This window comes from Equus caballus, chromosome 25 (assembly GCF_041296265.1).
Source record: "Equus caballus isolate H_3958 breed thoroughbred chromosome 25, TB-T2T, whole genome shotgun sequence".
Taxonomy (NCBI): domain Eukaryota; kingdom Metazoa; phylum Chordata; class Mammalia; order Perissodactyla; family Equidae; genus Equus; species Equus caballus.
Genome location: NC_091708.1, coordinates 27,027,195 through 27,052,798, shown reverse-complemented (window position 1 = coordinate 27,052,798; position 25,604 = coordinate 27,027,195). Strand labels below are relative to the sequence as shown.

The 25,604-nt window shown below is 49.5% G+C and overlaps 1 protein-coding gene across 50 annotated transcripts in view; it reads right to left on the bottom strand.

Moving 5' to 3' along the window:
• ZNF618 (zinc finger protein 618) overlaps positions 1-25,604 on the bottom strand; it is a 183,664-nt gene that overhangs the window by 28,483 nt on the left and 129,577 nt on the right. For 26 of the 50 annotated variants that reach the window (XM_070251174.1, XM_070251175.1, XM_070251177.1 and 23 more), the window contains 7 exons: positions 25,333-25,410; positions 24,613-24,651; positions 20,283-20,372; positions 19,327-19,362; positions 19,156-19,233; positions 11,537-11,596; positions 10,895-10,984 (listed from right to left, as the gene is read on the bottom strand). In XM_070251174.1, coding sequence (XP_070107275.1) covers positions 10,895-10,984; positions 11,537-11,596; positions 19,156-19,233; positions 19,327-19,362; positions 20,283-20,372; positions 24,613-24,651; positions 25,333-25,410 — 471 coding nt within the window. Of the gene's footprint in view, positions 1-10,894; positions 10,985-11,536; positions 11,597-19,155; positions 19,234-19,326; positions 19,363-20,282; positions 20,373-21,000; positions 21,125-24,612; positions 24,652-25,332; positions 25,411-25,604 lie in introns of all 50 variants that reach the window. The other 24 variants (XM_070251178.1, XM_070251190.1, XM_070251196.1 and 21 more) reach the window with 2 other exon arrangements.

Below are 25,604 nucleotides of genomic sequence, written 5' to 3'. Positions count from 1 at the left end.
TCAGAGCCCAAAACAAAAAGGCGCTCCCTGGTCCTCCACCTCGGCCCACTCCTGGCAGATCGGGAGCCCAGGCCCAGAGAAGCAGGAGGCAGGGCCTAGCCCAAGGTCACACCGGAACCCACTCTTCAGAGTTTTGTTTACCACCTCGAGGCACTAAGGCGAGCTCAGAGGATTCAGGCTTCCCCTCCTCCCTTTGGAAGGTCACCACCTCCCTCCACCCAGAGTGGCAGCCAGATGCCCAGAGCTGGGGAGTCCCTCAGTCACGGCCCCCTTAAGTAGGCCCCCATTTGCACCACTTGAGCCCCCCCAAGGCCTCAGTGTGTGGAGAATTCAGGCGTCCCTTGCTGCCTCAACCCCCAGTCTCTGGAATCTTGTGTTCTGAATGAGGCCCGGAGAGTCTGGGGAGAAAGGACACCTCCATATGCTCCCTCCCACTCTCCCTCCTCCCCTTTCAGAGCCAAGGACCTCAGAGGCCCGAGTCCAACCAGAAGGGCGGCTCGTCTCATAACGTCCAAATTTTTTTTATGCTGAGGAAGATTTGCCCTGAGCTAACATCCACTGCCAATCTTCTTCTTTTTGTAGGTGAGCTGCCACCACAGCATGGCCACTGACAGACGAGTGGTGTAGGTCCCCACCCAGGAACCGAACCCGGGCTGTCAAAGCGGAGTGCGCTGAAGTTAACCACTAGGCCACCCGGTCTGGCCCTTCCAAATATTTTTTAGCCACAGAATAAACCTACACATCACACTCTGGGGGAGGCATCCAGAGTCCCATCTCTGACTTCTCCACTGTCACCCTCAAGCACGGTTTGGGGACACAGCTGGTGGTTCACTGGAACAGAACCGGCACTGAGTGTGGAGCGAGGCCAACCAGCCTGAGCCCCAGGTCTGTGACCTTCGGCCTCTGCCGTCTCGGACTCTACTTCCCCTCTCTTGGCCTTAGCTCCCCCAGCACACCCCTGATACCAGGGGGACACCCATCTCTGTGCTACCAACCTCACGGGCATTTTGTGAGAATCCAAGAAAGTCACAGAAGCACCATGAAGGATAAACGGCTCTTCAAACATGAGCAGCGATTACTAGTATTTTTTTAGGAATAAGGAAACCAAGGCCCAGAATGGTTAACAGTTTACGGCCACACAGAAAGTTAGTGCCAGGATGGGACAGGAGCTCAAACCTGCCGGCTCCTCAAGGAGGCCTCTGCACGAGGCCATGTGGTCCCCTTCAGCACTAATCCACACACCCCGGGGACCTGGGCACAGGGGACAGAGAATTTCTGAGCGATAAATTCAGCACGCTGCTTTCTCTCTTAGGCCTCAGTGTCTAGCCTACAGAATGGTTTCTAGGAGACCCTCCGAGTCGGGCCTTCTCATGGTCTACAATCTGGCTGTCAAAATCCTGGCATTCCACGTGCGAGTGCCCCTCCTCCCCTGCGGCAGGGAGCTCAGGGACCCCCACAGAGCACGTGATATAAGAAACCCTAGGGCATCTGTTTTCTCAACCACCCAGCAGCCTGGGACCTGCTCCCCTCTCGCCCTCTCCCGTTCTACAATATCCTTTTTCTTCTGAGGTTCATGGCCTTTGCACATGCTATTCCCTCTGCCAGCAATGTTTGTCCCTCCAATTTCTGCCCGGATAACTGCTTCTGGTCCTACACACCTCCACTTAAACATCACTTCCTCTGGCCACCCTCCCTGATATTCCCCTGGTCATTTATCTTTCAGCCCCCTCTCCTCTTCCCTTCCGAGATCTGATCGCCATCGGTAAGGACACGCGGTACGATCTTTCGATCGATGTCTGTTTCCCCATTAGCCTGCAAGCTCTGTGAGGGCAGGGACTCTGCCAGTTTTCCCCGACCGCGTACTGAGTGCCTGGAACATTCCCTGACACACAGGAAGCGCTCAACAGATATTGTGGAATCAGAGAATCAACGCAGGAATGATTCAGAACCGCTGAACACGTCAAAGATGGGATGCCCAAGAGATGACATACGAAGCTGTGTCACATGTTATCCTTGCAATGGCCCGCAGAGCATGAGGCAGATGGGTAGGCAGAGGCTCCGAGAGGTACACCACCACTCCAGGGTCAAAGGGCAGGTTGGGGCTGAGCCAGGACGAACTGCCCAGGCTCTGAACCCATTTCACGCAACAGCTCGCTCCATCTGTCGACCTTCCCACATGCAATGTTATCAGCTGGAATTCCTACCTGGGCTTTCACTGAGAAAGGAAGAAAGAGCTTCAGACAGACTGGCTGATCGCCCTTGTAAGAAGCATACGAGATATTTACCCATAAGAGATATTTTAAAATAAGAGAACACCATGGTCTCTCCTTTCTGTAAAGCTTTGAAAATTTAAATGGAGCGAAAATTCCCGAGAATACAAGGATTCGAGAAAAGTAACTACGCAGCTGAGAGGGTGGAGGGACCAGGGGGTCTCCTTGAAACCCTCACTAGGCAGAAGGGGGTGGAAATGCATTCGAGGCAAATGGGAAGAGTGTGCTCAAGGGCTGGAGGTGGGAATGAATGGGAGACGTGATGCAAGAGGAGTGTCAATTTGGGAAACCCTACTCCCTACTAAGGATTTTAGCCTTAGAAAGAGAACTGGAGACCTTACACCTCTGGCCAGAATGGAGCAACTGGTGTGGGACTAACCCTCCTCCCTATTCAACTGCAAGGCTGGACAAAACACATGAAATGACAGTTTTCAGACCTTCAACAGCAGGCGGCGCAGGACTGTGATTCAGGAAAGAAGACCTGCCATGAGCCCCACCGTCACTCCACCTCTCTGCCTGGAGAGATCTGGACCACAGCACAGAGGTGGACCCAAAGCACAGCGATCTCGCAGAACGGAGGAGGCAGTGATCAGGGTTCAGGGCTTCTGAGGTGGCTGGATTTTGCAATGTAGAATAACAAAGAGGAGGGAATTGTGCAAAAAAAAAAAACAAACAACGCTGGAAACGTGCACAGGGTCCCCATGAAGTCTTTGGCTGAATGTCAAACTGATTTGTGCAGAGGGAGCCTCTGCAAAGGCTGCGGCAAACAGCCACTGGGGGCTGTGAGCTGAGTGAGGATCCGGAGGTTGCACAGGTTTGGAGATGTTTGAGTTCCCACCTGCTGGAGAGGAGAGACCTTGCTGAACACCTTGGGCATTCAACTGAGACCTGGAAAGCCTGTGCTTCAGAAGGCTTACTCTAACCCTAGAACATGAACTACTCTAGCCCTGCCCTAACACAGCTTAAAAACAAGCCTTTGAAATACCAAGCTGACCTGTAAGTAAATTAACTGCCTGTCAGAACAAAATCCAACCTTTTATAAAGGAAGATAACAAAATCCAGACACTCAACAACAGAGCACCTGCAATGTGCAGCAAAGAATAAAACATTACTCATCAGGTGATGCAGGAAAATGTGACTGATAATCAAGAGAAAAAAACAGTCAGTAGAAACATACAGAAATGACAGGGATGACGGCATTTGCAGACAAGGACCTTAAAGCAGCTATTATAAATACGCTCAAAGATTTAATGGATAATATGAACATAATGAAGAAAGGAATGATGTAAAAAGGAACCAAGCAGAAATTACAGAGATGAAAAATATGGTTGCTGAAATGAAAAATTCAACTGAAGGATTTTTCTAATAAAACCGATTAGACACTGTAGAAGAAAAGATCAGTGAACTCGAAGACAGGGCACTAGAAACAGTCCAAATTGAAGCACAGAGGGAAAACTACACTGAAAATTTGAACAGTGCTTCTGTTGATCTGTAAAATGGTTTAACATACATGTAATGAAAGTCTCAAAGGGAGAGGAAAGAGAGATTGGGGAAGAAAAATATTTGAAGAAATATTGACTGAAAACTGTCCAAATTTGATTAAAAAAAAATCTAAACCTATTCATCCATTCATCCAAGAAGTTCAAGAAATCCCAAACAGGATAAACATAAAGAAAACCATACATCATAATCAAATTGCTGAAAATCAGTAATACAGAGAAATATGTAAAAGCATCCAGAAAAAAAAAGGCATATTAAACATAGAATAACAATTAGAATGATCTTTGACTTCTCATCAGAGACAACAAAAGCCAGAAGATGAAGGAAAGACATTTTTAAAGTGCTAAAAAAAAAAAAATTTCTCAACTTAGAATTTCATATCCAGAGAAAACATCCTTCAAAAGAGGAGGTGAAATAAAAACATCTTCAGTTAATAAAATCTTTCACCAACAGATCTATAATATAAGAAATGTTAAAGAAAGCTCTTCAGGGAATAACGAAAAGTGAGAATAGACGGAATTTAGATTTATAAAAAGGAAAGAAAAGCACAGCAAACGGTAAATAGGCAGGTAAATATAAAAGCCGTTTTCTCATTTCTTAATTACTTTAACAAGTGATTGACTGTTCAAAGCAAAAAGGATAATTGTTGGGTTTATAACTTATATAGAAGTAAACAAGTAAGAATAGCACACAGGCCTGAGAGATAGTACATGGAAGTAGACTCTTATAAAGCTCTTATGTTATGTGTGATGTTATGAATTCATAGTTGACTAGAATACAGTAAAGATGTATATTATAAACCACAGAGTAACCACTAAAGTAAAAGAGGTATAGCCAACAAGTTAACAGAGGAAATAAAAAAAAATTCTTAATTAATATTAAAGAAGGCAAGAAAAGAAAAAATGAATGATAAGATGAGATGGGATGAACAGAAAAAAATTCAAGGTGGTAAACTTAAATCCAACCATATCAATAAATTATACTAAATATAAATGGACTAAATACTTTGTTTAAAAGGCAGAGATTGCCTGACTGGATAAAGGAGCAAGAACCAACTTTATGGATGCACTTCAAAGATACAGACATAGATAGATTAAAAAAAAAAAGGATGAGAATGGGGCTGGCCCCGTGGCCGAGTGGTTAAGTTCGCGCACTCCGCTGCAGGCGGCCCAGTGTTTCGGTGGTTCGAATCCTGGGCGCGGACATGGCACTGCTCATCAAACCATGCTGAGGCAGCGTCCCACATGTCACAACTAGAAGAACCCACAACGAAGAATATACAACTATGTACCGGGGGGCTTTGGGGAGAAAAAGGAAAAAAAAATAAAATCTTTAAAAAAAAAAAAAAAAAGGATGAGAAGAGATATACCATGCTGACATTAATCCTAAGCAAGCTGCAGTGGCTCTATTAATATCAGATAAAGTAGATTTTGGGACAACAGGTATTACCAGAGATAAAGGGCTCCGCACACTTTTAAAAAGGGTCAGTTCATCAAGACATGATCATCCTAAATGTGTGCACCTGAAGACAAAGTTTCAAAGCACATGACTCAATAACTGACAGAATTAAAGGAAGAAGCATTTTAGCTGCAGATTTTAATGCTCCTCTCTCAGTACTGGAGAAAAAAAGCAGATTAAATTTTTTTTAAAAAGCTTGAAAAAGTATAGCGATCTGAATAACATTATGAATCAACTTAACCTAATTGACACCACACTCAGGGAACACTCTTCCCAACTGATTCTCTAAGGCCAGAATTACTCTGATATTCAACTCAGACAAGGACATTATAAGAACAGAAAAGGACACTGCTGGTTGGAATGGAAAATGGCATAACCGCTTTGAAAACCGGTTTGGCTGTCTCTTAAAAGTTAAAGGTACACCTACCATATGATCCAGCCATTCCATTCCTAGGTATTCACCCAAGAGAAATGAAACTCTACAAAGACGTGTACACAAAAGTTCACAGCACCTTTATCTGTATTAGCTCCAAACCGGAAACACACCATATGTGCATCTATAAGTGAAGAAACAATGGAATACTGCTATATCGATATCTATATCTATATCTATATCTAGATAATGGAATACTGCTACTCAACAATTAAAAGCAATGAACTTGTGACATATGCAAACATGGATGAATCTTTAAACAATTATGGTGAGTGAAAGAAGCCAGGCCCTCTCTCACACAAAAAAAGAGTACATATAAGATTCCATATATGCAGTATTCTAGAAAATGCAAACTAATCTATACTACTAGGAAGCAGAGCAGCGCCTGCCCGGGGATGGGGATGGGGGTGGGGAAGTTGTGAGCAAGAGATTATAAAAGAGCACAAGGAAACTTCTGGAGGCGATGGATATGTTCATGATCTTGATTGCAGTAATGGTTTCATGGGTACACACATAGGTCAAAACTTTTCAAATGTACACTTTAACTACAGGCACTTTATTGTAGGACAGCATATCTCAATAAAGGTTTAAAACACTTCAACAGAAATACTTACTTTTTGCTTATGTCCATCATTACCAAATCACTGATTGAATATAGGGCCCTCTGCTCATCCTAGGACTGTAGTTACCTGTCCTCGAGGGCTCAGTTTTGGGAGTGATATGAAAAGCCAGGTAAAATTCTGGGGAATTTCAGACTGAAGTGAACAGAAAACATCTTCTTGAAAGCAAAGTAACTCTACAAACTACCCTGGTTCCTAAAGTAACTCAGACGCCCATCCAAGAAAAAGGGGCTTCAAAGCAGGAAGTCATTCTTTTGGCAAAGAAGAAACATCCCGACACTGTAACCGTCTTCAGTTCATTTCATAGCCTGACCTTCTGATCATCTCAATGTATTTTAATAAAGTACAGGCATGGTGACTTCTTTTAAAAGATAACAAAAATCAATCCATGAAATTCACCGCATTATCAGAATAAAAGACAAGAATCATATAATCATCTCAACAGATGGAGGAAAAAACACGTGACACCAACTGATGATACAAGCTTTCAGTAAACTAGGAAGGGAAGGTGACTTCCTCAACAGATGAAGGGCATCTATGAAACCCTCCTTCAGCCAACACAATCCTCGATGAGAACAGATCCTTAAGGAAAATCTGAACCCTATGATTGGGAACAAGGCAGAGATATCACTCATTTCTTCTGTTCAACATTGTACTGGAGGGTCGTAATCAGTATAGTGAGAAAGAAAAAGATAATAAAAAGAATACAGATTGGAAAAAAGGAGGTAGAGCAGTCTTTATTAGCAGATGACATCTGCATGTACGAGAAAAATGCTAAGAAGCTACCAAAAAAAAACCTATGAGAACTAATAAGTGAATTTAGCAAAGTTTCAGGATACAAACTCAATATACAAAAATCAACTGTGTTTATATGTACTAGCAAAAAACGACTGGAAAATAAAAAATCATGGCGTCAAAAACATACAATACTTAGAGATAATTTAATAAAAGATGTGCGAGACCTCTACCCTGAAAAGTACAAACTCCGGCTGAGAGAAATTAAAAGACCAAATGCTTGGAGAGATATATACCATGTTCGTGGATTGGAAGACCCACTATTATTATGAGGTCTATTCTCCTCAGATTGGTCTACAGATTTGGTGTAATCCTAAACAAAATACCAGTTGGAAATTCTGTAGAAATTGGCAAGAAGACCAATATTTACATGGAAAAGCAAAGTTCCTAGAATAGACAAATATTCTTTAAAAAGGACAAAATTGAAAAACTGAGAGTACCTGATTTAAGACTCGGTATAAAACTCCAGTAAATAAAACCGTTTTGGCATAAACATAAACAAATAGATCAATGGAACAGAAATAAACTCACACTTATATATTCAACTGATTTTCAGAAAGGTCCCAAGGCAATGCAATGGGGAAAGGGACAATCCTTTCAACAAATGGTGTGAGAGCAACCGGATATCCATATGGACGAAAATGGATCTCAACGCATACCTCTCATCGCTCACAAAAGCTAACTGGAAATGGATCACAGACCTAAATGCAAAAGCTAAAATTATAAAGCTTCTAAAAGATAATAAAGGAGAACATCTTCACTATCTCGAGGTAGGCAAGAATATGCTGGGTAGGACCCAGAAAGCACTAACCATAAAAAAAGTGATAAATTAAACTTCACCAAAATGAAGAAACAACTGCTCATCAAAAAGTATTGTGTGAAAATCAACAGGGATGCCGAAGACTGAGAGAAAATATTCACTATATATATATATGATAATGGACCTGGATCTAGTATGCATAAACTCCTACAACTTAATAATAAAAAAGACAAACAACCCAACCAAAAACAGGGCAAAAGATTTAAACCGTCTCTGAAGAAAAACAGACAAATGGCCAAGAAGCCGATGAAAAAGTGCTCAGCATCATTATGCATCAGGAAAATACAAATAAACAACACAATGAGATCCCACCACCCCCGCATGAGAACAGGAAGAATTAAAGAGCCATTGCCCCCAAATGCTGGCAAGAACATGGAGCAAGTGGAACCCCGATCCGTGGCTGGTGGGAGCGTAAGATGCTCCAGTCATTTTGGAAAATGGTTTGCCAGTTCTTAAAAACATACTCTCCCCCATGACCCAGCAATTCTACTCCTTGGAATCCACCCAAATGAACACATGTCCGTGAAAAGTCTCGTACAAGCATTTTCACAGCAGCTTTCTTCATAATAGCCTAAAACTGGAAACAACTCAGATGAACAAGCAAATGGCTAAACAAACTGTCGTATTTTCACACAACAGAATATCGCTCAGCAGTAAAAAAGAATGAACTGATATAAACGACAAGCATGAATCTTAAAAACATTTTGCTGAGTGAAAGCAGCCAGACACGAAAGAGTAGACATTCTACGAGTGCATTCACACCAACTTCTCCTGCAGCCAGCACAGGTCCTCCAGGATCCTCTCACCGCACCCAGTCTCTCCCGGCTTAGGCCTGGGTACCACTTGATGAAGCCGTCAAGTCCAGCCCCTAATTCCACACAGAACCCACGGACATACAAGTCTCTAGATCCAAAGGCCAGTGGAGGGGCTATTTCTTGGTCGGCTTTCGAGAATCAGTCGTCTGTTGGTTCCAGCCTAAATCACTCATGCTGTCTTTTCAACACAGACGATCTCAGAGGCTCCAGACTTCCGTGAGTAATAGACAAGACAGATTCACTCAACAAACAGATGCAAAAAGACAAAGAGTCCACGACAGAGAGAAAAAGAAAATGAGGAACCGAGAAACAGTAGACAGCCCTTCCGGAGAGAAGCACCTGGATGTTAAGGAAGAAATCAGGGGGCCAGGGATGGACCCCTTCCTGCTGCACCATTGGACACGTGATGCAGAACAGCTTCGGGGTTAAGAGTATGGACCCAGAGCTCGCCTGCTGGGTTCAAAGCCAGGCTCCTTCTCTTCTTAACTCCGTGACCTTATGCACCCTGTTCCAGGAAGAGCCATTTGGGGCGACAGTATAAGCAGCATGCAAGTTATTCTCCAAAGGCTGACCCCACGGTTGCAGGCTGGTCTTGTAATTAACATCCAACTGGAAGTGCATTCTGGGTAGCATCCCCTCTGAGCAGCAGGGCAGGTGCTGCTTCCCTGGACAGCACAGGTGGGCAGGTGCCCACGCACAGCTGCCCCTGTCCCCGCCCGTGGAAAGCGGGATCCCCAGAGGGGTCCGGGCCATGGAGCTCAAGCTCAGCCGCAGCCCTGATATCTCAACATCGTCACCATTTGTGGGTCAACGGGATGGGTCAGTGCCCGCCCAGCAGAAGCTGTGTCCTCTCTCCTGGACACAGGACCTGGCCACACAGTGGGGACTGGATGACCCAGACGTCCCCAGCCTGGGTGGTGAGACGGGCTCCTCTAGTTGGGTCACCACTGATGCCTGCCTGAAGGTCTTCTCAGACCAGGAATCCAGACCCCTGGGCTGGAAAGACCTCAAGAGCTTCCAGAGGTGGGAAATCTGAGCCCAGAGAAGGGAAGTGACAGGTACCAGGGCACCCAGCAGTCAGGGGCTGTGCGGGATGGGAGCTCTCGCCCACGGGGAGACCCCTCAGGCTGCTGCTCTGCCCAGAGGGGAGGAATTCCTGGGAAACTCTTACATAGCCCTCCAGGCTCTGGACACTTCTCCCCGCCCACCTGAATGCTCTCATGGGGGGGACCTGCCTGTGCCGCTACTGTCAGGGCTCCAGGAGGGTCATGAGCTCCCCAGACCGTAGGCAGCTTGAACCCCCGTTGATCTTGCGTAATCCTGGCCCACCGCTAGACCTGAGCTTTCCCATCCACAGATGGTACAGGAGGGTCCCCACAGCTCTGCTGTGACAAACACAATCAAGGATGTGCCCAAACACACTCAACACCCACCCCACTGCCCCACGACGCTCGCTAAGCCCCGCCTGTCGGAACTCTGGCTGGGGACTGGAGGCCTTCCCAGCTCATCTATTTGGGGATCTAAGGATGGACATCCTCCCACCTCCAGAAGAGAAGTTGGGAAAGCAGCTGCACCAGGAGAATGGCCGGCCAGGACGAGCCTGTGAGAAGCATCCTTAGAACACTGGGGACCAGAGACAGGATGGGGCCTGCCCAAGGCCACATGCAAAGCTACAACCACGCTAGGATTAATACCCGCCCTTCCGGGTCCCGGTTTAGTGCTCCCTCTAGCTTCTGACCCCTTCCACCACCACGGGCAAAGAGGGAGCTGTCTTGTCTACATGACCGTCTCCCAGCCGGGGTCAGGCCCTGCACGGGGTCAGACTCAAGCTGCATCACACGGGGCTGGCTTTGTGGGTGCAGACCAGCAACCATCCAACTTGGGGGTGCTTAAAGAGGCAGGGACACAGCCACCGAAGGACCCGATGAGGGATGCCCACGTCCTAACCCCAAATCCACGTGGGCCCCAGGCCTCTGCGTCCCCTGAGGGAAGCTTCAGGGTGGGGTTTTCCCGGCTATTCCGGTTACTGCAGCAAAGTGGTCCCAGGTCACACCTGGACGCCTAGGGACTGGCCCAGATCAAGGCCCCCTTTGCCTTCACCCTCCCCTGGCAAGGCTCCAGAGCCTTGGCTGATAGCCAGCCCGCCCCTCCCCCAGCTTCCCCATCCCCCATCCGGTACTCACTGATGGGGGCGTGTAAGGCCACATGTTCCTGGTAGGGCGTGTAGTACTTGTACTGCTTTCCACAGAATTCACAGGTGTAATTGCCGGTTTCTGTCCAGGAAGGAGAGAAAAGTGTGGGGAAGAGGCGCCGGGCTTCCATCCAGAAGCAGTAGCATGTGTGTGCTCCCTCCCCCCAAACTCCTCCTCCTTCTGGGACCACCAGTGAGAATCAGGAGCCCACTCGACTCAAGACTACCTGGGCTCAAATCCCAGCTCGGCCATTTCGAGCTGTGTGACCTTGGGCAAATCTCTTAACCTCTCTGTGCCTCAGTTTTCCTATCCGTAAAATGGGGGTAAATAATAGGACCACCTTCTAGGATTGCTGTGAGGATTAAATTTATATGTGAAGAGCTTAGAACAGTACCTGGCACACGCTGTTCTCCTTCATTGCTCCACCCCAGGCCCTGGGGCTCAGGAAACATGTGGTGACCCAAGGTGACCTCCACTCCCAACCTGTCTCTCAGCCCCTTTGCAAGCCCTGCCCTGTGCAATGGCCAGACTTGGGTGCCCCCGTCTCCAGGACCTTCCCTGCCCCCAAGCACCCCCACCCCTGGCAGAAGGGGTCACTTCTTCCTCTCGGGTCCCACCGGACTGCGTCTTTACCTCTCCTTTGGCACTGCCTAACTTCTTTCTTCTTAAAAATGTCTGATGTAATATTGTTCACTGGGGGAAAATTATAAAATACGGATAAATACAAAATTTTTAAAAGAAGAAAAATTTCAATCATCTGTAAGCCCCATAGAGCAACAGCTACCCCTGGGGGAGAGAGTGCCCCTTGCCATTGGCCCCGGACCCCACCCCACACTCCCCTCTCCTCTCGGGGCACCCCTCTCACTGACATCATCTGTCTGGCTCCTGCGGGCCCTGAATTAGCCAGCCCTGATCTATACCCTCTCTGAAACCTGGTACATTCAATCGACAATACTTTGCGGACATCTTGCTCAATCAATAAACATTGATCTCTACGACATTTATTGGCTGCACGGTTCCCACTGGACTCGAAAATTCGCTGAGCCAGGCTCCTCTACCAGGGGACAGTCAGATTGGTTCAAAATTTTTTCCCCTATTAAAAAAAATGCTGTGATCCATATCCTTGTAGAAATTTTTGTATAGGTGCTCATTATTTTTACACATCATTGTGAAATAAGGATTACTGGGCATGATCTTCGCACATTATGGCCTCAGAATAAATTAATGGTATGTGTTTTTAAGCCTTTTGATATAAACCAGAGCACCAACTACCTACCTATCAAAAGGTTGGGCCAATTTTCACCCCAATCAGAAAGATGTGAAAATGTTTCCACACACGGTAGCCAGCATTACGTCTTATCTTCTTACATTGTGCCTGACGGGGGCGCTATAAGGCCCTGCTGGGTTCATTTTCCATTTCTTTGAGTTCTAAGGAAATTGACCCTTTTTCACGTTTAATTAACCGTGGTTTTCCATTTGTGACTTTCTCATTTGTGTTTACAGCCAATGTTTCTATAGGTATATTTACCTTTTGTAAATCACTAAGACTGAAGACATCAACATTTTGTTCTATAAGTATTTTTTCTCTATTGGTTTCTTATTCTGTTTATGGCTTTTCTCTCTCAATATAGAAGCTTCAAAATTTCTGGTAGTTAATTTTTTAACTGATTCATAAGCACTGGAAAAGGTACATGATTTGTTCTTTGTAGACTTCAAAGTCGTTAGATAAACTATATTAATTATATTATGCAAACCCTATATAATCTCCTCTCCTTGCTCGGTCAAAGACTCAATGTTGTGATCAATCTTCCCATTTCATTGCATTTCTGAATTCATTTTGTCTATTTAGACACAATGCTGCTTGATGTATATCGGCTCATGAAATCAGAATCTTCGCTGTGAACTGTACCCTCCACTGACATTCCACTAATTTCTAACACACCGCTTCTCAAAGTGCGGTCCCCCGGCCAGCAGCATTGGCATCACCTGGGAACTTGGTAGAAAGGCAAATTCTCAGGACTTACCCAAGATATGCTGAAAGAAAAATTCTATGGATGGGATCCAGAAATCTGTGTTTTAACGGCCCCTCAGAAAATTCTGATGCACAGGAACACTTAAGAACCATTGTTCTAACAGTTAATTATACTGTTTTATTAGTTCGTTGGGCATTTATATTATTAATTCTTGATAATGACTTTGTCAGATCCTGCTTTCTACTTGTTTAATGTGCTTAAGACATTTCCCTAAATTTTCTGGTATTTTCATTCACCAAAGAGATGCTGTGTTAAATGCTGGCACAAAATGTTGAGCAGAAACAGTCACGGGGGGCTGGCCTGGTCACGAGGTGGTTAAGTTCCCACAGCCCGGGATTCGCAGGTTCGAATCCTGGGTGCAGACCTAGCTCCGCTGGTCAAGCCACACTGTGGCAGCATCCCACACAGAACAGAGGAAGATTGGCACAGATGTCAGCTCAGTGACAGTCTTCCTCACAAACAAAAACCAAAAACCAAAAAACAAAAAAACCACTCATGGTTTCTGCCTTCAAGGAGCTCACAGTATAGAAAATCAAATAATTGAATCACATAAATTTAAAACTGCAACCGCAATAGGTGGAGACATTTACAGCGCTGTGAAAATCCTAATGGGGAATTCAACTAAGTTAAGGAAGTAGGAAAGTTCTCTGAGAAAGAGAAAAGATAAGGAATTAACCAGGTATGTCCCTTATAAACCATCATGATTGGATTATTCTAAATTAACCTGAAAATCTTTGTTTTCTAATAAAGCAGATTGTGCCATTTGCTTTTTATTGTTATGAAAGACTTGGTTTTACCCGTTTTGTGTTATGACTTTTTTTCCATGCTCCACCCTCTCTGATTTGTTCCCTTTAGTTTTCAGTTCTTTGAAACTGAAATTGTTTTTCTTTGCCTTTCCATTATTCCCCAGTGGTTCATGATTTTCTAATATTTTCCATTGTTTTGGGTAGTACGTATTTCTCTAATTGCTATAATCAAGCAGGAAAGGATATTTCCACATCTATTACCATTGAGAAAGGTAACTCAATGCTTCTCAAACTTTGGCATGTGTAAGAATCATCTAGAAAGACTGTTACAACAGATTGCTGGGCCCCACATAAAGATTCTGATTCCATAGGTCTGGCATGGGGCTAAGAATTTCCATTTCTCATAAGCTTCTGAGATGCTGACGCTGTTGGTCTGGGGACCACACTATCACTAGGACCAGTTTAACTCACTTTACTGTATCCTACTTTCTTCCGTCTTGTGTTTTTCAAATTCACTTTTAATATTTTCCAATAACCTTAGTCTTTCGCATTCAATTTTATAATCAGATTTGCAACATCTCAAACTTAATTCTGGTTTACCTGGCTCTAGTATTCATAAGTCCTCTTATACTATGCATTAATGCCCCGAAATTGAGCCCATAAACGTCTTCTACCACCTATTTCTTTGGAGTATATTTTCAAATAATTTTTTTTTTTTTCTGGGGAAGATTAGCCCTGAGCTAACTGCTGCCAATCCTCTTCTTTTTGCTGAGGAAGACCGGCCCTGAGCTAACATCCGTGCCCATCTTCCTCTACTTTATATGTGGGACGCCTACCACAGCATGGCTTGCCACGTGGTGCCATGTCCGCACCCGGGATCCGAACCAGCGAACCCCCGGCTGCCAAAGGGGAATGTGCACACTTAACCAATGTGCCACTGGGCCGGCCCCCAAAATAGTTTTTGAAGATGGGTACATAGGAGAAATAGTATGTTTTTGAGCCCTTTCTTCTTTACACATAAATCACAATTTGTCTAGATATAAAGTTCTCAGATTATGATGTTTTCCCTTCAAAACATGCTCCATCATATTTTGGCATTTGGAATTGCAAGAAGTCTAAGGCTAGTCCACTTCGGATTCTTCTGTGAGTAACTTGCTTTTCTTCTAAATGCCTATAATACTTTTTTTTTAATTTATAGTTTAAAAAAGTCACTAAGATCTAGTTAGTTATGGGTCTCTTTATATTGACTCTTCCTGACATACGATGAGCCCTTAAATCTGCATATACAAGTCTTTCTTTTGCTGAGCAAATTTTTCTTCTATTTTATCTTTGGAGTATGGTTTCTGTCCCACTGGTACACCACCATCAGTTATCCGGCACTGGTACCCCATCCTCCATATTTATCACCTTTTCCTCCTGCTATCTTCATCTGTTCAGGTGTGTCCCCCACATAATTAATTCCATTTCTGCCGACTGACCCTGTTCTTAGCCATCTACAAAGTAGGTTTCAATTCTGTTCCTATAGTATCTGCTTCTTGGGAATCTTTTCCATTTCGCTCCTTTCTTTTTGCCTTTTCACCTTATCCTCTCGCTTTTTCACCACACACCTCAGGCTCCTTCTTCACAGGGGCCATGCTATGGACTGAACTGTGTCTCCCCCAAATTCAGATGCCGATGCCCTACGTCCCAATGTAATGGTATTTGGCCAAGAGGAGAGTTCGCGCTAGAATCCGAACATCCTTGCACCCTGATCTCAGACTTACAGCTTCCAGAACTGTGAGAAAATAAATTCCTACTGTTTAAGCCCCACTGTCTGTGGAATTTTGTTAAAACAGCCCAAACAGACTTAAGACAGGTCATAGTTTCTCATACAGGCTTCCCCCGCTATCTGAAAGTTCGCTTTATGTCACTTTGCTTTGACGAAAGACCTATGTTAGTCCCTGTTTTTGCTACCGAAAGAAATTTGAAGAGGATTTGCATTTTTGCAGAAAGCGAAAATACCATTCAGTGTTTCGCAGAGAGCCATTATAAGAGCAGAGTGCACCCCAGCAGCGGGAGAGGGGCCACCAAGCTGCTTCCCCAGACACCGCGCTCAGCATCTCAGCATCCAGCCGCCAAAGCCGTGAACCGTGTCTCTGAGCACCTGTGCTTTATCTCCATTTATTTTGGTTGGTGAATTTTCGGGTCTGAGGATGCTCAAAAAATTCCCCCATATCCGTCCATGGTCATTGCTTCTTCGCTCTACGCCAGCCCGGCTTATGAAAGCTTTCATGGGAATGCTCTATCTTCAGGCAGAGGGGGAAAACGTGGACTCGATAGTGGTCATCAAACAGAATTTTCTTCTCGATGTTTCAGCAGGTCACTTTCAGAGGTACGCTCTTCTTCTGAGTCTCCCAAATTCTTTTTCTTGTTACGTGCAATTTCACAGTTGCCATGTTTTGTTTTTATTCTTCAAGTTACTCTTCTTTTCCACATATAAAATCAAGTACCCTATAAAGGAATCCAGACTTACTGTTGCAACAGACATGAAGGAAGGGCCCTCCATCTCCCCATTATCGTGGTAGGAACCGTCAGACCTGCAGCTGAGGAGAAAGCTGACACACAGGGCCCCATAGACCAACTCTCGCCTCCCGGCAGGATTCCTCTTCTCCGGCGTGGCTCCAGCCCCCTTCCTCCTAGAGACCCAACTCTCTGATTCACTCAGCTGATGCAGATGTAAGGTGTACTTCCCAGGGCGTGTGCCGCCTGGATTCCTCCTCTTCCCGACCCACAGAGCCTACTGACGGCAACTAGTCCCTTCAGAGTGCACCCCGCCTCTATGGCTCTCCTTGTCCCACGCCTCGTCATTTTTAGGGTTCTGTGGCACCAGCCTGCTTAGAAGAAGTGGCAGCCCCCCAAGAAGCAACATTCTTATTTTCCAAGGCAGCCCCTGAGTGGTGACAAGAGACGGCCTCACACGATCCCAGCAATCTCAGTTCCCCAGGGGAGTGTGCGGGGAGCCAACCTCAGTTCGATTTCTCAGTGCGATTCCCTGCTCCTTATAATTTGTGATAATTCCTCCCAGGTCCTGGCACTGGCTGTCTGTCAGACTTAGTTACTGATCGACAGGACAAGTGTCATCTTGTTCTGCACCTTCCTGAGTAACGAACAGGTACCACTTATTTGATGCTTTCCACGTGAGAGTGGAGGACCCCGCTAATACCTGCACGAGGATCATCTCATCTAATCTCACGACAATCCTCACAGGTGAGTTTTACTGTCATCACTCCATTTTAGCATTAAGGAAACTGGATTAGAAAGGTGATACAATTTGCAGGATGCCACACAGGATTAAGCGTAGAGCTGGCATTCCTATTTGGGATGGCTCCAAAGCTCTCACTCTTGACGATTTCCCAGCAACATCACTCATTTGTTACGTCCTAAACACGAGGCAGGTGCTGGGTTAGACACGTTATGCATGCACCCTCCAAGAGTCCTGTAGAAGACACAGATGTTCTTGTCCCCTACTTCCAGATGAGTCCACAGACGCTCAGAGCGGGTGAGCAGCTAGTAAACCGGTGATGCCAGCATTCGAACCTGGGCCTGATTCTGAAAGCCTGTTTTCATAATTATGATGCCACAGATGGAAGGGCAGTGCCATGCGGGGCCGCTGGCAGACAGTGTACTGAAGCGGGAGGCCACAGATCCCACTGTCCCAGTCTTGTATCCGCCCATGAATGTCCCCGGGAGCATTTCTGATTCACCTCTGGGTTCTCCCACGGTCTAACTTCTCGTAGTTTTAAGGCTGAGGATTTCATCACTTTCTTCAACTCCAAGATTATTTTAATGCTCCTGTTTATTGTATGTCTACTGTGCATATGACGAGCACCGTGCTGCCCACTTTACAGATATTATCATGTCTCCAGTTTCCTGAGTGCTTTTTTTTTTTCCTTAAGATTGGCACCTGAGTTAACAACTGTGGCCAATCTTTTTTTTTTTTTTTTTCCTGCTTTATCTCCCCAAATCCCCCCTGGTACATAGTTGTATATCTTAGTTGCAGGTCCTTCTAGTTGTGGCATATGGGATGCCGCCTCAACGTGGCCTGATGAGCAGTGCCATGTCCGTACCCAGGATCCGAACCCTGGGCCGCCGCAGTGGAGCATAAGAACTTAACCACTTGGCCACAGGGCCGGCCCCCCGAGCGCTTTAAGAGTCCAAAGAAAGCAGAGAAGCATCCTGTGTGAGGAAGGAGGACCCAGGCAATGCCTTCGGAGGGCGGGGAAAGCTCCGCCCCCTGAGGACTGTCCCCAACTTCACTGTTCCCCCTGCCTCATCCACCAGGTCTACGTTTGTGTGTGTATTTTCACAGGCTGCCTTAATCCTTACTGTAATGAGGCAGAGTCAAGAAGGGTTTTCTTCTTGCTGGGCAGTAAGAGAGGCACAGGAAAGAGAGAGGTGAACAAGCAAGTATGTAAATTCCTGAAGGATGGACAGGATGAGTCACTCGTCGCGGTCGCCACAAAGGTCTTCCTAAAATGTCAATCTCATCGAGTCCCTTCCCCACCTGGTAAACTCTCTGGCTCCTTCCCCTCGGGATGAAATCTAAATGCCTTCTGCGGGCACGCAAGGCTCCAAGACCTGAACTCAGAACCAACTGGCCTTGCAATTCCCAGACCAAGCACTGCTCTCCTGCCTTCCAGTGGGATGCAGGGACCCATTCCCTGCCTTCATCCCCACGCGGAAGCCTCCTGGATTCCCAAGATAGGACAGGCACACCCCCGTGGCCCCATGGCTCCCTGTGCTTCAGGCTATGTTGTAACTCTCTGCTGACCTACTGACCCACTGCCCCCTCCCTGTGTGAACGCCGAAGGGCGGGGCCACAGCTTCTCGCTCACCCCTGGGTCCCCACCGCACTCAACCCAAGTGTGCAGAAGCCAGGCAGGTTGGCCATGCTCCTGCCTGCCTTCAGGGGCTTACTGGGGCAAGGACAGAGTGTCTGCACGTGGCTCCCTGGACAGCTGCACTTGCTGACAAACCCCTTCCAGTGACCATAACAGCAATAATTCTCCGAGTACTTCCTATGTACCAGGCACTGTGCTAATCGAGAGGCGATTTACATCCATGAGCTCATTTAATCCCCCAACAAACCTGCGGGGAAATGTCCTCCACATTCCAGAGGTGAGGAGCCGAGGCTCAGGACGGCTAACAGACCGCCAGGGCACCAAGCACGGGCTACCTGCACTGCCCTGACCCTGACCCTGACCCTGTGCTGTCCTGCGGCTTCGCAAAAGCTGAAGTCCTACGACTCAACGGCCCATTTCACAGGTGGGCAAAGTGAGGTACAAGGAGCCCAGGGGCTCACTGGCCAGTACTGTCACTGCACGATGAGCAATGCCACCCCTCTTCCAGTGGCGGGACTCGTCCTGCTGCCCTCAGCCACCCCTCACCCATCTCCCCGCCCCACAGCCCCAGCCCCAGAGAGTGGCCCGCATACTTGGCCCGATTTTCTGGAATGGTTCCGGGGGTTCCTCCTTCACCTCGTCAGTGGCCACGACACCTTGGTCGAAGGGGTCTGTGGGAGAACACACGGCCCTTAGCGTCCTGCTCAGTGGGTCTCGGGAGCCCAGCAGGGGACAGGGGAGGCAGGCAGCCACAGAGGACTTACCTGCCCGATTCTCGGGGGCCCCTTCCACACTGAACACTGTGCCCGGGCAGGAGGCAGCAGATGCAGAAGGAAAGAAGGAAACAGGAGGTCCGTTAGTCCTTGCCCATGGCGGCCTCGGCCCGGTGCTCCCAGCTCTGTCCCAGCGAGCTTGCCTTTGGGGCCCGAGAGAGCTGCCTTGGCCAGTGTGGATGCTCCAGGGAACGAGGAGCCACAGGAGGGGGCATCCTAACCGGGAGGCAGTCCGGACCTCCATTCCTCATCCTCCCCAGGGACTGGAGCCCACCCAGGGGCAGGCTCACACTTCCTGCCTGGCCTGTTTCTGGATCATCAGCGCCCCCTCGAGGAGCCAGGAGAAGAAGAGGAAGAGATGGGCAGGAGGGAGGAAGAGGAGGCGAGAGGAAGGACAAGCCACCAGCAATAGGCAGTGGGGCCTGGTTGTCAGAGCTTGAGATGGGCTGGGGGTGTGCGGGGCAGAGAGGGAGCCCCCCAAGATCCTTTCCAGGGCCCTATTTCTAGGATCCTTAAGATTCTAAAAATAAATTACCTAAATTTATTGTTCTCATTTCTAACTCTGTCATCTAAGAGGCTAAAACACTATCGTTCATTTTTAAAAACTGGTTTAATTTCACCGAAGGACGTGAATACTCAATAGGAAATCGTAAAACGAAGTGATACGAAACTGCCGATATCTGACTGATTTTGACCTACAAAAATGGCGTTTTCTCTTAGGTTGCCTGAATCAGAAGGATATATGGAGCCTGACGGGGCCCTTCTCTCCCCCAGAATCCTCAGGGGTTGGTCACGCCCCTCGTGGTCTGGTTGCTGCCTGACCCTCCTCTGGGTAGGAGGAGCGGGGAGAGGGCCCGGGGCGGGTGGGAGGCTGACAGGAGCCCCGGTGGGGAGGAGGGGGTGTGTCTGGACAGGCCTCCGCTGCTGAGGAGTGAGGCCTGACTCACCGTCCACGGCGTGCAGGTCCCGGTGCTCCTGGAAACAACTATAGTATTTGTACTTCTTCCCACAGATGTCACACGTGTACCTGAAATTGTCTGCGGGGGATGGAAAGACACACGTGCTTACAGGGCTTCAGTCCCCTGGGGTGGCACTCTGGGGCCAGTTCATCTGCCGCGGGAACCAAAGACAGGACGAGCCCCAACTGATAACCCCATGGAGAAATCAGTTCCTGGGGTGTTAGGGGTCCTCCACACAGGGGACAGAGAGCCCTGGAATGACTTTCAAAGCAACCCCTGATCCCACCCTGCACGAGCTGAGCTCCTACGGGCCTGGTCCATAACCAGCCCACCTTTCTTCGTGGAGTTACACGAGAACAGGCGTCACTGTGGCTCCCACAGGGCTCTGCGCTGCACCGCGCCGGCCTGGGCGCTTCCCCTGTTTTCTCCATCAGTCCTCGCAACCGAGGGAGGAAGGAGTAACTCACTCATCACGCGAGGAGGCTGAGGGTCAGAAGGGACCCGCCCCGAGCACCACAGCTGGGAGGGCCTGTGACAGGCAGCTTCGGGGAGGGTTCCCACTGTCCCCAGCTTCCCGGTGTTCACGGCCTGTGCAAGCCCTTCTCCTCGAGTCTGGGCTGGACCCGGTGACTTGCTTCTAATGAACAGAATGCAGTAAAGTGATGGGATGTCACTGCCGAGATGAGGTCCCTTTCATCCTGCTCACCCCATCTCTCTCTTGTTCGCTCTTGCTGGCGGCCCCGTAGAGAGATCCACGTGGCCGCCTCTGGTGAACAGCCAGCCAGTGAAGATCTGAGGCCTTCAGTCCAACAGCTTGGGAAGGACCGACCCTGTTAACCACCGTGTGAGTGAGCGTGGGAGCCCTCCTTCCCCGGTTGAGCCCTGAGATGAGCCCCCAGCCCTGGCCGATACCTGACGCCAGCCCGTGAGACCCAGAGGACCCAGCGAGGCCACAGCCTGACTCTGACCACAGGGACTGTGCGGTAATCAGTGTCCGCCGCTGTGAGTCATTAAGCTTTGGGGAAATGCGTTACACAGCAACAGATCATGGATACGGGGCCTGAGTTTGGATGACCCCGGGTCTCCCCACAGGCAGAGGCTGGACTCACTCAGGACACTGCCCTCTCCACAGCAGCAACACTAACGTTTGTACTAGAACGGACCTCGCGTGTGCATTCCCTGGGCTTCTCTAGGAGGGCCTATCCACCCCACCTTCCCAAGAACGCCCAGCACAGGGAGGCTGGGCAACTTGCTCAAGACTGCACAGTGGGGCAGGGAATAGCCAGGAGTCAAACATTCACTCAACTCCAAGCTACAGCTGAGTCAGGGCCCATGGCCCTTCTCTGTCTGGATAAGCCACCCTCCATTTCTGGGTTGGGGCACTTGCCTCTTTGCCCCTCTCCTGCTCCTCAGCACCCAAATACAGGATCTGATAAGACCCCTCCATTCCAAGGCTGCAATGCCAGGCAATTCTGTGGGAAGGTTTCTGGCCCTCACTTAGCTGAACTTACGGACACAGATGACATTAGACATCTCCCTGTCTCTGTCCCCACCTCTTCCACTGCATCTGCAGTCTCTCAAAGTGCCTTGGCAGACACCAGGGCTACAGAGACCAACCTGTCCCTGAGGGAGGCGCACACGGCCTCAGCACACAGAGATGCTCAGGCAGGGTCCCGGCAGGCCGGCATCCTACCAGGCCCCACCATCCCCATGCCCATGCCTGAGCCAGCTGGGGAGTGGTGGGGAAGTGGTGCTGGGGTGTGGATGAGGGGAAGCCCGGATCTGCCCCGCCATGCCCAGAGTACTAGCACATGCCAAGTCCAGCGCAGGATTCAGCTTCCCCTCTTTCCCTCCTGATTTGAGGGGAGTGGCGAGTGGTAGATGGGCTGACTCCCGGGCCTCTCCCAGGCTGGTGCTTCCAAGATTCCAAGTCTGGCTCAGGCTTCCATCCAGAATTTCCCACGACCACCAATCCAGCTTAGACAACAGCCTCCCCCAGCATGTCCCATCTGGACCATAATCCTCTCTCGGGGCTGGAGACCCAGGGAACAGAGGTGGAGAAGTCAAGGCCACCTGGGGTCTGCTGGTTCCAGATGGGGTCCTCTGCTGAAATTCCCCTCCCATGCTGGCCAGCGCTGATGGCCCTCCACAGCTGCTGGCCCCACTCGTCTCTGCCCACACAGCCTCTCCTACCAGCCAGGCCACGTCTACCACCTCAAACAAAACAGGAACCGCCAGCTTTCTGCCACCGAGAAGAACCCCTGCTCTGTCGAGTCCCACACCACTGCTCCTGAAGGGGGCGGGTACCACATTCCCGGGCCCACCTGAGGCAGGAGTGGATTAGGACGAGTGAATTATCCCCCAAAGAAGAAAGGCAGGATGACTTTTTGTCAGCATAGCCACATTTCCAGAGCCCCGAGGGAGCTCAGGGTCTCCAGGTAGGCCACTTCGGACCCGTCAGGGGATGCGGCTCCGAGGTCAGGCTGCCGGAGCCAAACGCACCTGGACCACTTACAAGGGCGACTGACGTCGAACACGCTCCCTAACCTCTGCAGCTCGGCCTTCTCATCTGTGAAATGGGAGTGAGAGCTTGTCTCACAGAGCTGTGGCAAAGAAGAAATGAGCACAACGCCTAACAGACAATAAACCTTTGGTAAACGTTACCTAATATCATTGTTCTGCAAAGGGAATCAATGAGCCGGTAGCAAGAGAACTGGATGCAGAGTTAACCTTTCACTGGCTTCGTCGACAGATGGGTAAGTTGGTATGTGCCTCTACGTATGACTGTACGATTTCTAACAAATAAATGAAAGATCCCTGGACTAGGAGGCGTGAGACCCGGTTTCTGTGCCCCCCTCCCCCGCTACCAAGCCGTATGACTTTTCTCTGGGACTCAGCATCCTCATCTGCAAAATGGGTTGGCTGGACCTGATACTCTCAACAAGACCCTTTTGGCTCCAGGTCTCCCGCTCAGGCTCCTGGAACGAGGCTGGGGCGTGAGGACACCGGGCTTTCTGAGCAGGCCCTGCTGCCAGGGTCAGGACAGAGTGTGGGACGGAGAAAGCAAGCAAACCCGCGGGCCACAGGGAAAAAATTCCACAGGGAGGAAGGGAAGCGATGGAAGCACTAAAAATACTCCCGGCTACAGAGTCCTCAACAAGCAGCGGGCCTCCTGGAACAACGGAAGCCAGACGGAACACAACGGATCATTGACGGGCTGCCGGAGAGGCGGGGAGCCCGGAATAGCCGAGGAAGGAAAGATAAATAGGGAAGTTCTGTAAATGTGTGGCTGACCACAGGCAGACCATAGGAGCCGGAAGAGAAGGGAGCTATTGAGGGAGAAGGAGCCGGGGGCCAGGCGGGGGCGGAGCAGGCTTGGGGAGGGGGGCCAGGCCATCACCTCCTCCCAGCCGTGGGCCCCAGGGCAGGTGTCTGGACAACCTGAGCCTCAGATTCTCCAGAAAACGGACGAGTAGCCTCAGTTCGCCGGCCTCTCACGTGGTCTAAGAAACCAAAGAGAGAGCGGATGGGAAAGTGGCTCCCGCCGGGCCCTTGGGCGCTTTCCGGGATGGGGCTGTCACAGAGAGGCCTCTAAGAACATCCTGGTTCACATCTCTTGGTGAACGCGTGCTCACACTTCTGTCAGGTACACCCCTGGAAGGGGAGCTGCTGGATCTGGAGCTCAGGTTTGTTGGGTGGGGAGACGTCCCATCCCAGCCTACCCTCATCTGGCTGGCTGCTTATGAGGCCCCTGGGTTTAGATCTGGAGGGAGGGCACGCAGGGCCTGTGGGAGGCAAAGCAGGACACTGTCCCCAGATGTCAAAGCCCTGTGCGCCCCAGGGGCTAGGAGGCCACAATCCAGAGATTCGTGCCTGCGGGGCTCACGAGGAAGCTCTCTGAAGTAGCATTTCCCAAACAGCAGCTAGGGAGCCCCAGAGGGATGAGCGGGAGTCAAAACACAGAGGAAATGGCACATGCTGGGCCCCGCAGCGGGTGCACATGTGTGTCCGCCGTTGAAGAGCCCTGAGGGGTCTAATCAGACACCTGCTCATCTCAGGGGACGGTTTCCCCAACTGCTTTGGCCAGAGAACCCTTATCGACGGAACACCTATGAACTTCCCCAGGATGAGTGCGCCACGGAACACACTTTGGGATACGTTGCTCCGAGGGACCAGAGGGCTGGCCTGGACCCCAGTGACATGTCTCCCGGAGGCCACTCGGGGCAGTCCCGGAGGCCGAGGGGGAATCAGAGGCCTCATCTGCTCCTCTTCCCACCCCCCACCCTCTCGGAGCCCATGAGGAGGGAAGAGTACTCACTGCCTTGGGAGGCTCCCTCCCCTGAGGTGGCTTCGGTGTCTGTAAGACAGACAGAGAGAGAGTGAGAAGGGGGCGAGCAGACTGGACCAGCGGTGCGGCCAGTGCCGAGAGAGAAGCCGGGGCAAGCGGTGGCAAGGACTGCCCACGACAACATGGCCAGTGACGCTCTCTTCCCACTCGAGACACAGGGGAACAAACCCTCACAGTCCTCCCCCATGCCCCCCGCTGTCAGCTAGGCCCCAACCCCGTGCCCTTCCTCCCTGCCTGCCAGGCTCAGGCAGGGACAGCGCCATCCATCCTGTCCCCTCAGCTTCAGTGTCCTCATCTTCAGAATGGGAGACACCGCCCAACCCCACTCCTAGGGCTGCCATGAGGAGCACGTGAGACGACACGGGCCCCTCCCCTGCAGGGGCTGCTGATACAGGGCAGCACTGAGGCATCCTGGGAGGAAGCAGGCCCGTGTGGGGCAGGCAGGGGTCAGTCGAGAGCAGAAGCCTAGTGGCAGGTCCTGCTGGCCCCCCCCCGGCCCCTGCACTCCCCCAAGTTAAGGAGGCTTCTCCTCTCCTCCCCAGGTGCCCCTCCGACTGGAGAAAGAGGGAGGAGACTAGAAAAGACTGGAGCACTGAGGGCCTCTGGGGCCACCCATGAGGGGCCCAGTGGAAAAACAGGCAAAGAATGGGGAGATCGGCCCCTCGGCTCTGCCCGGGGACCCCCGCTCACCTCGGTGTGCCCGTACGTGGGTCTGGAAACAGTTGTAATACTTGTATTTCTTGCCGCAGATTCCACACTCATAGGACCCTGGAACAAAGGAGAGGAAGGGACTCGTCAGCCAGCACTGACACCTGCAACCACGAGGCCCAGGACCCGTGGCGAGGCCTCCAGGTGCCACCAACTCTGCGTCAAGGGGGCAGGGCTCATCCAACAGGCTGCCTTGACCCTGGGAGGCAAAGTGGCCCAAGGACCAGGTGACACGGCACAGAGCTGGAAGCCAG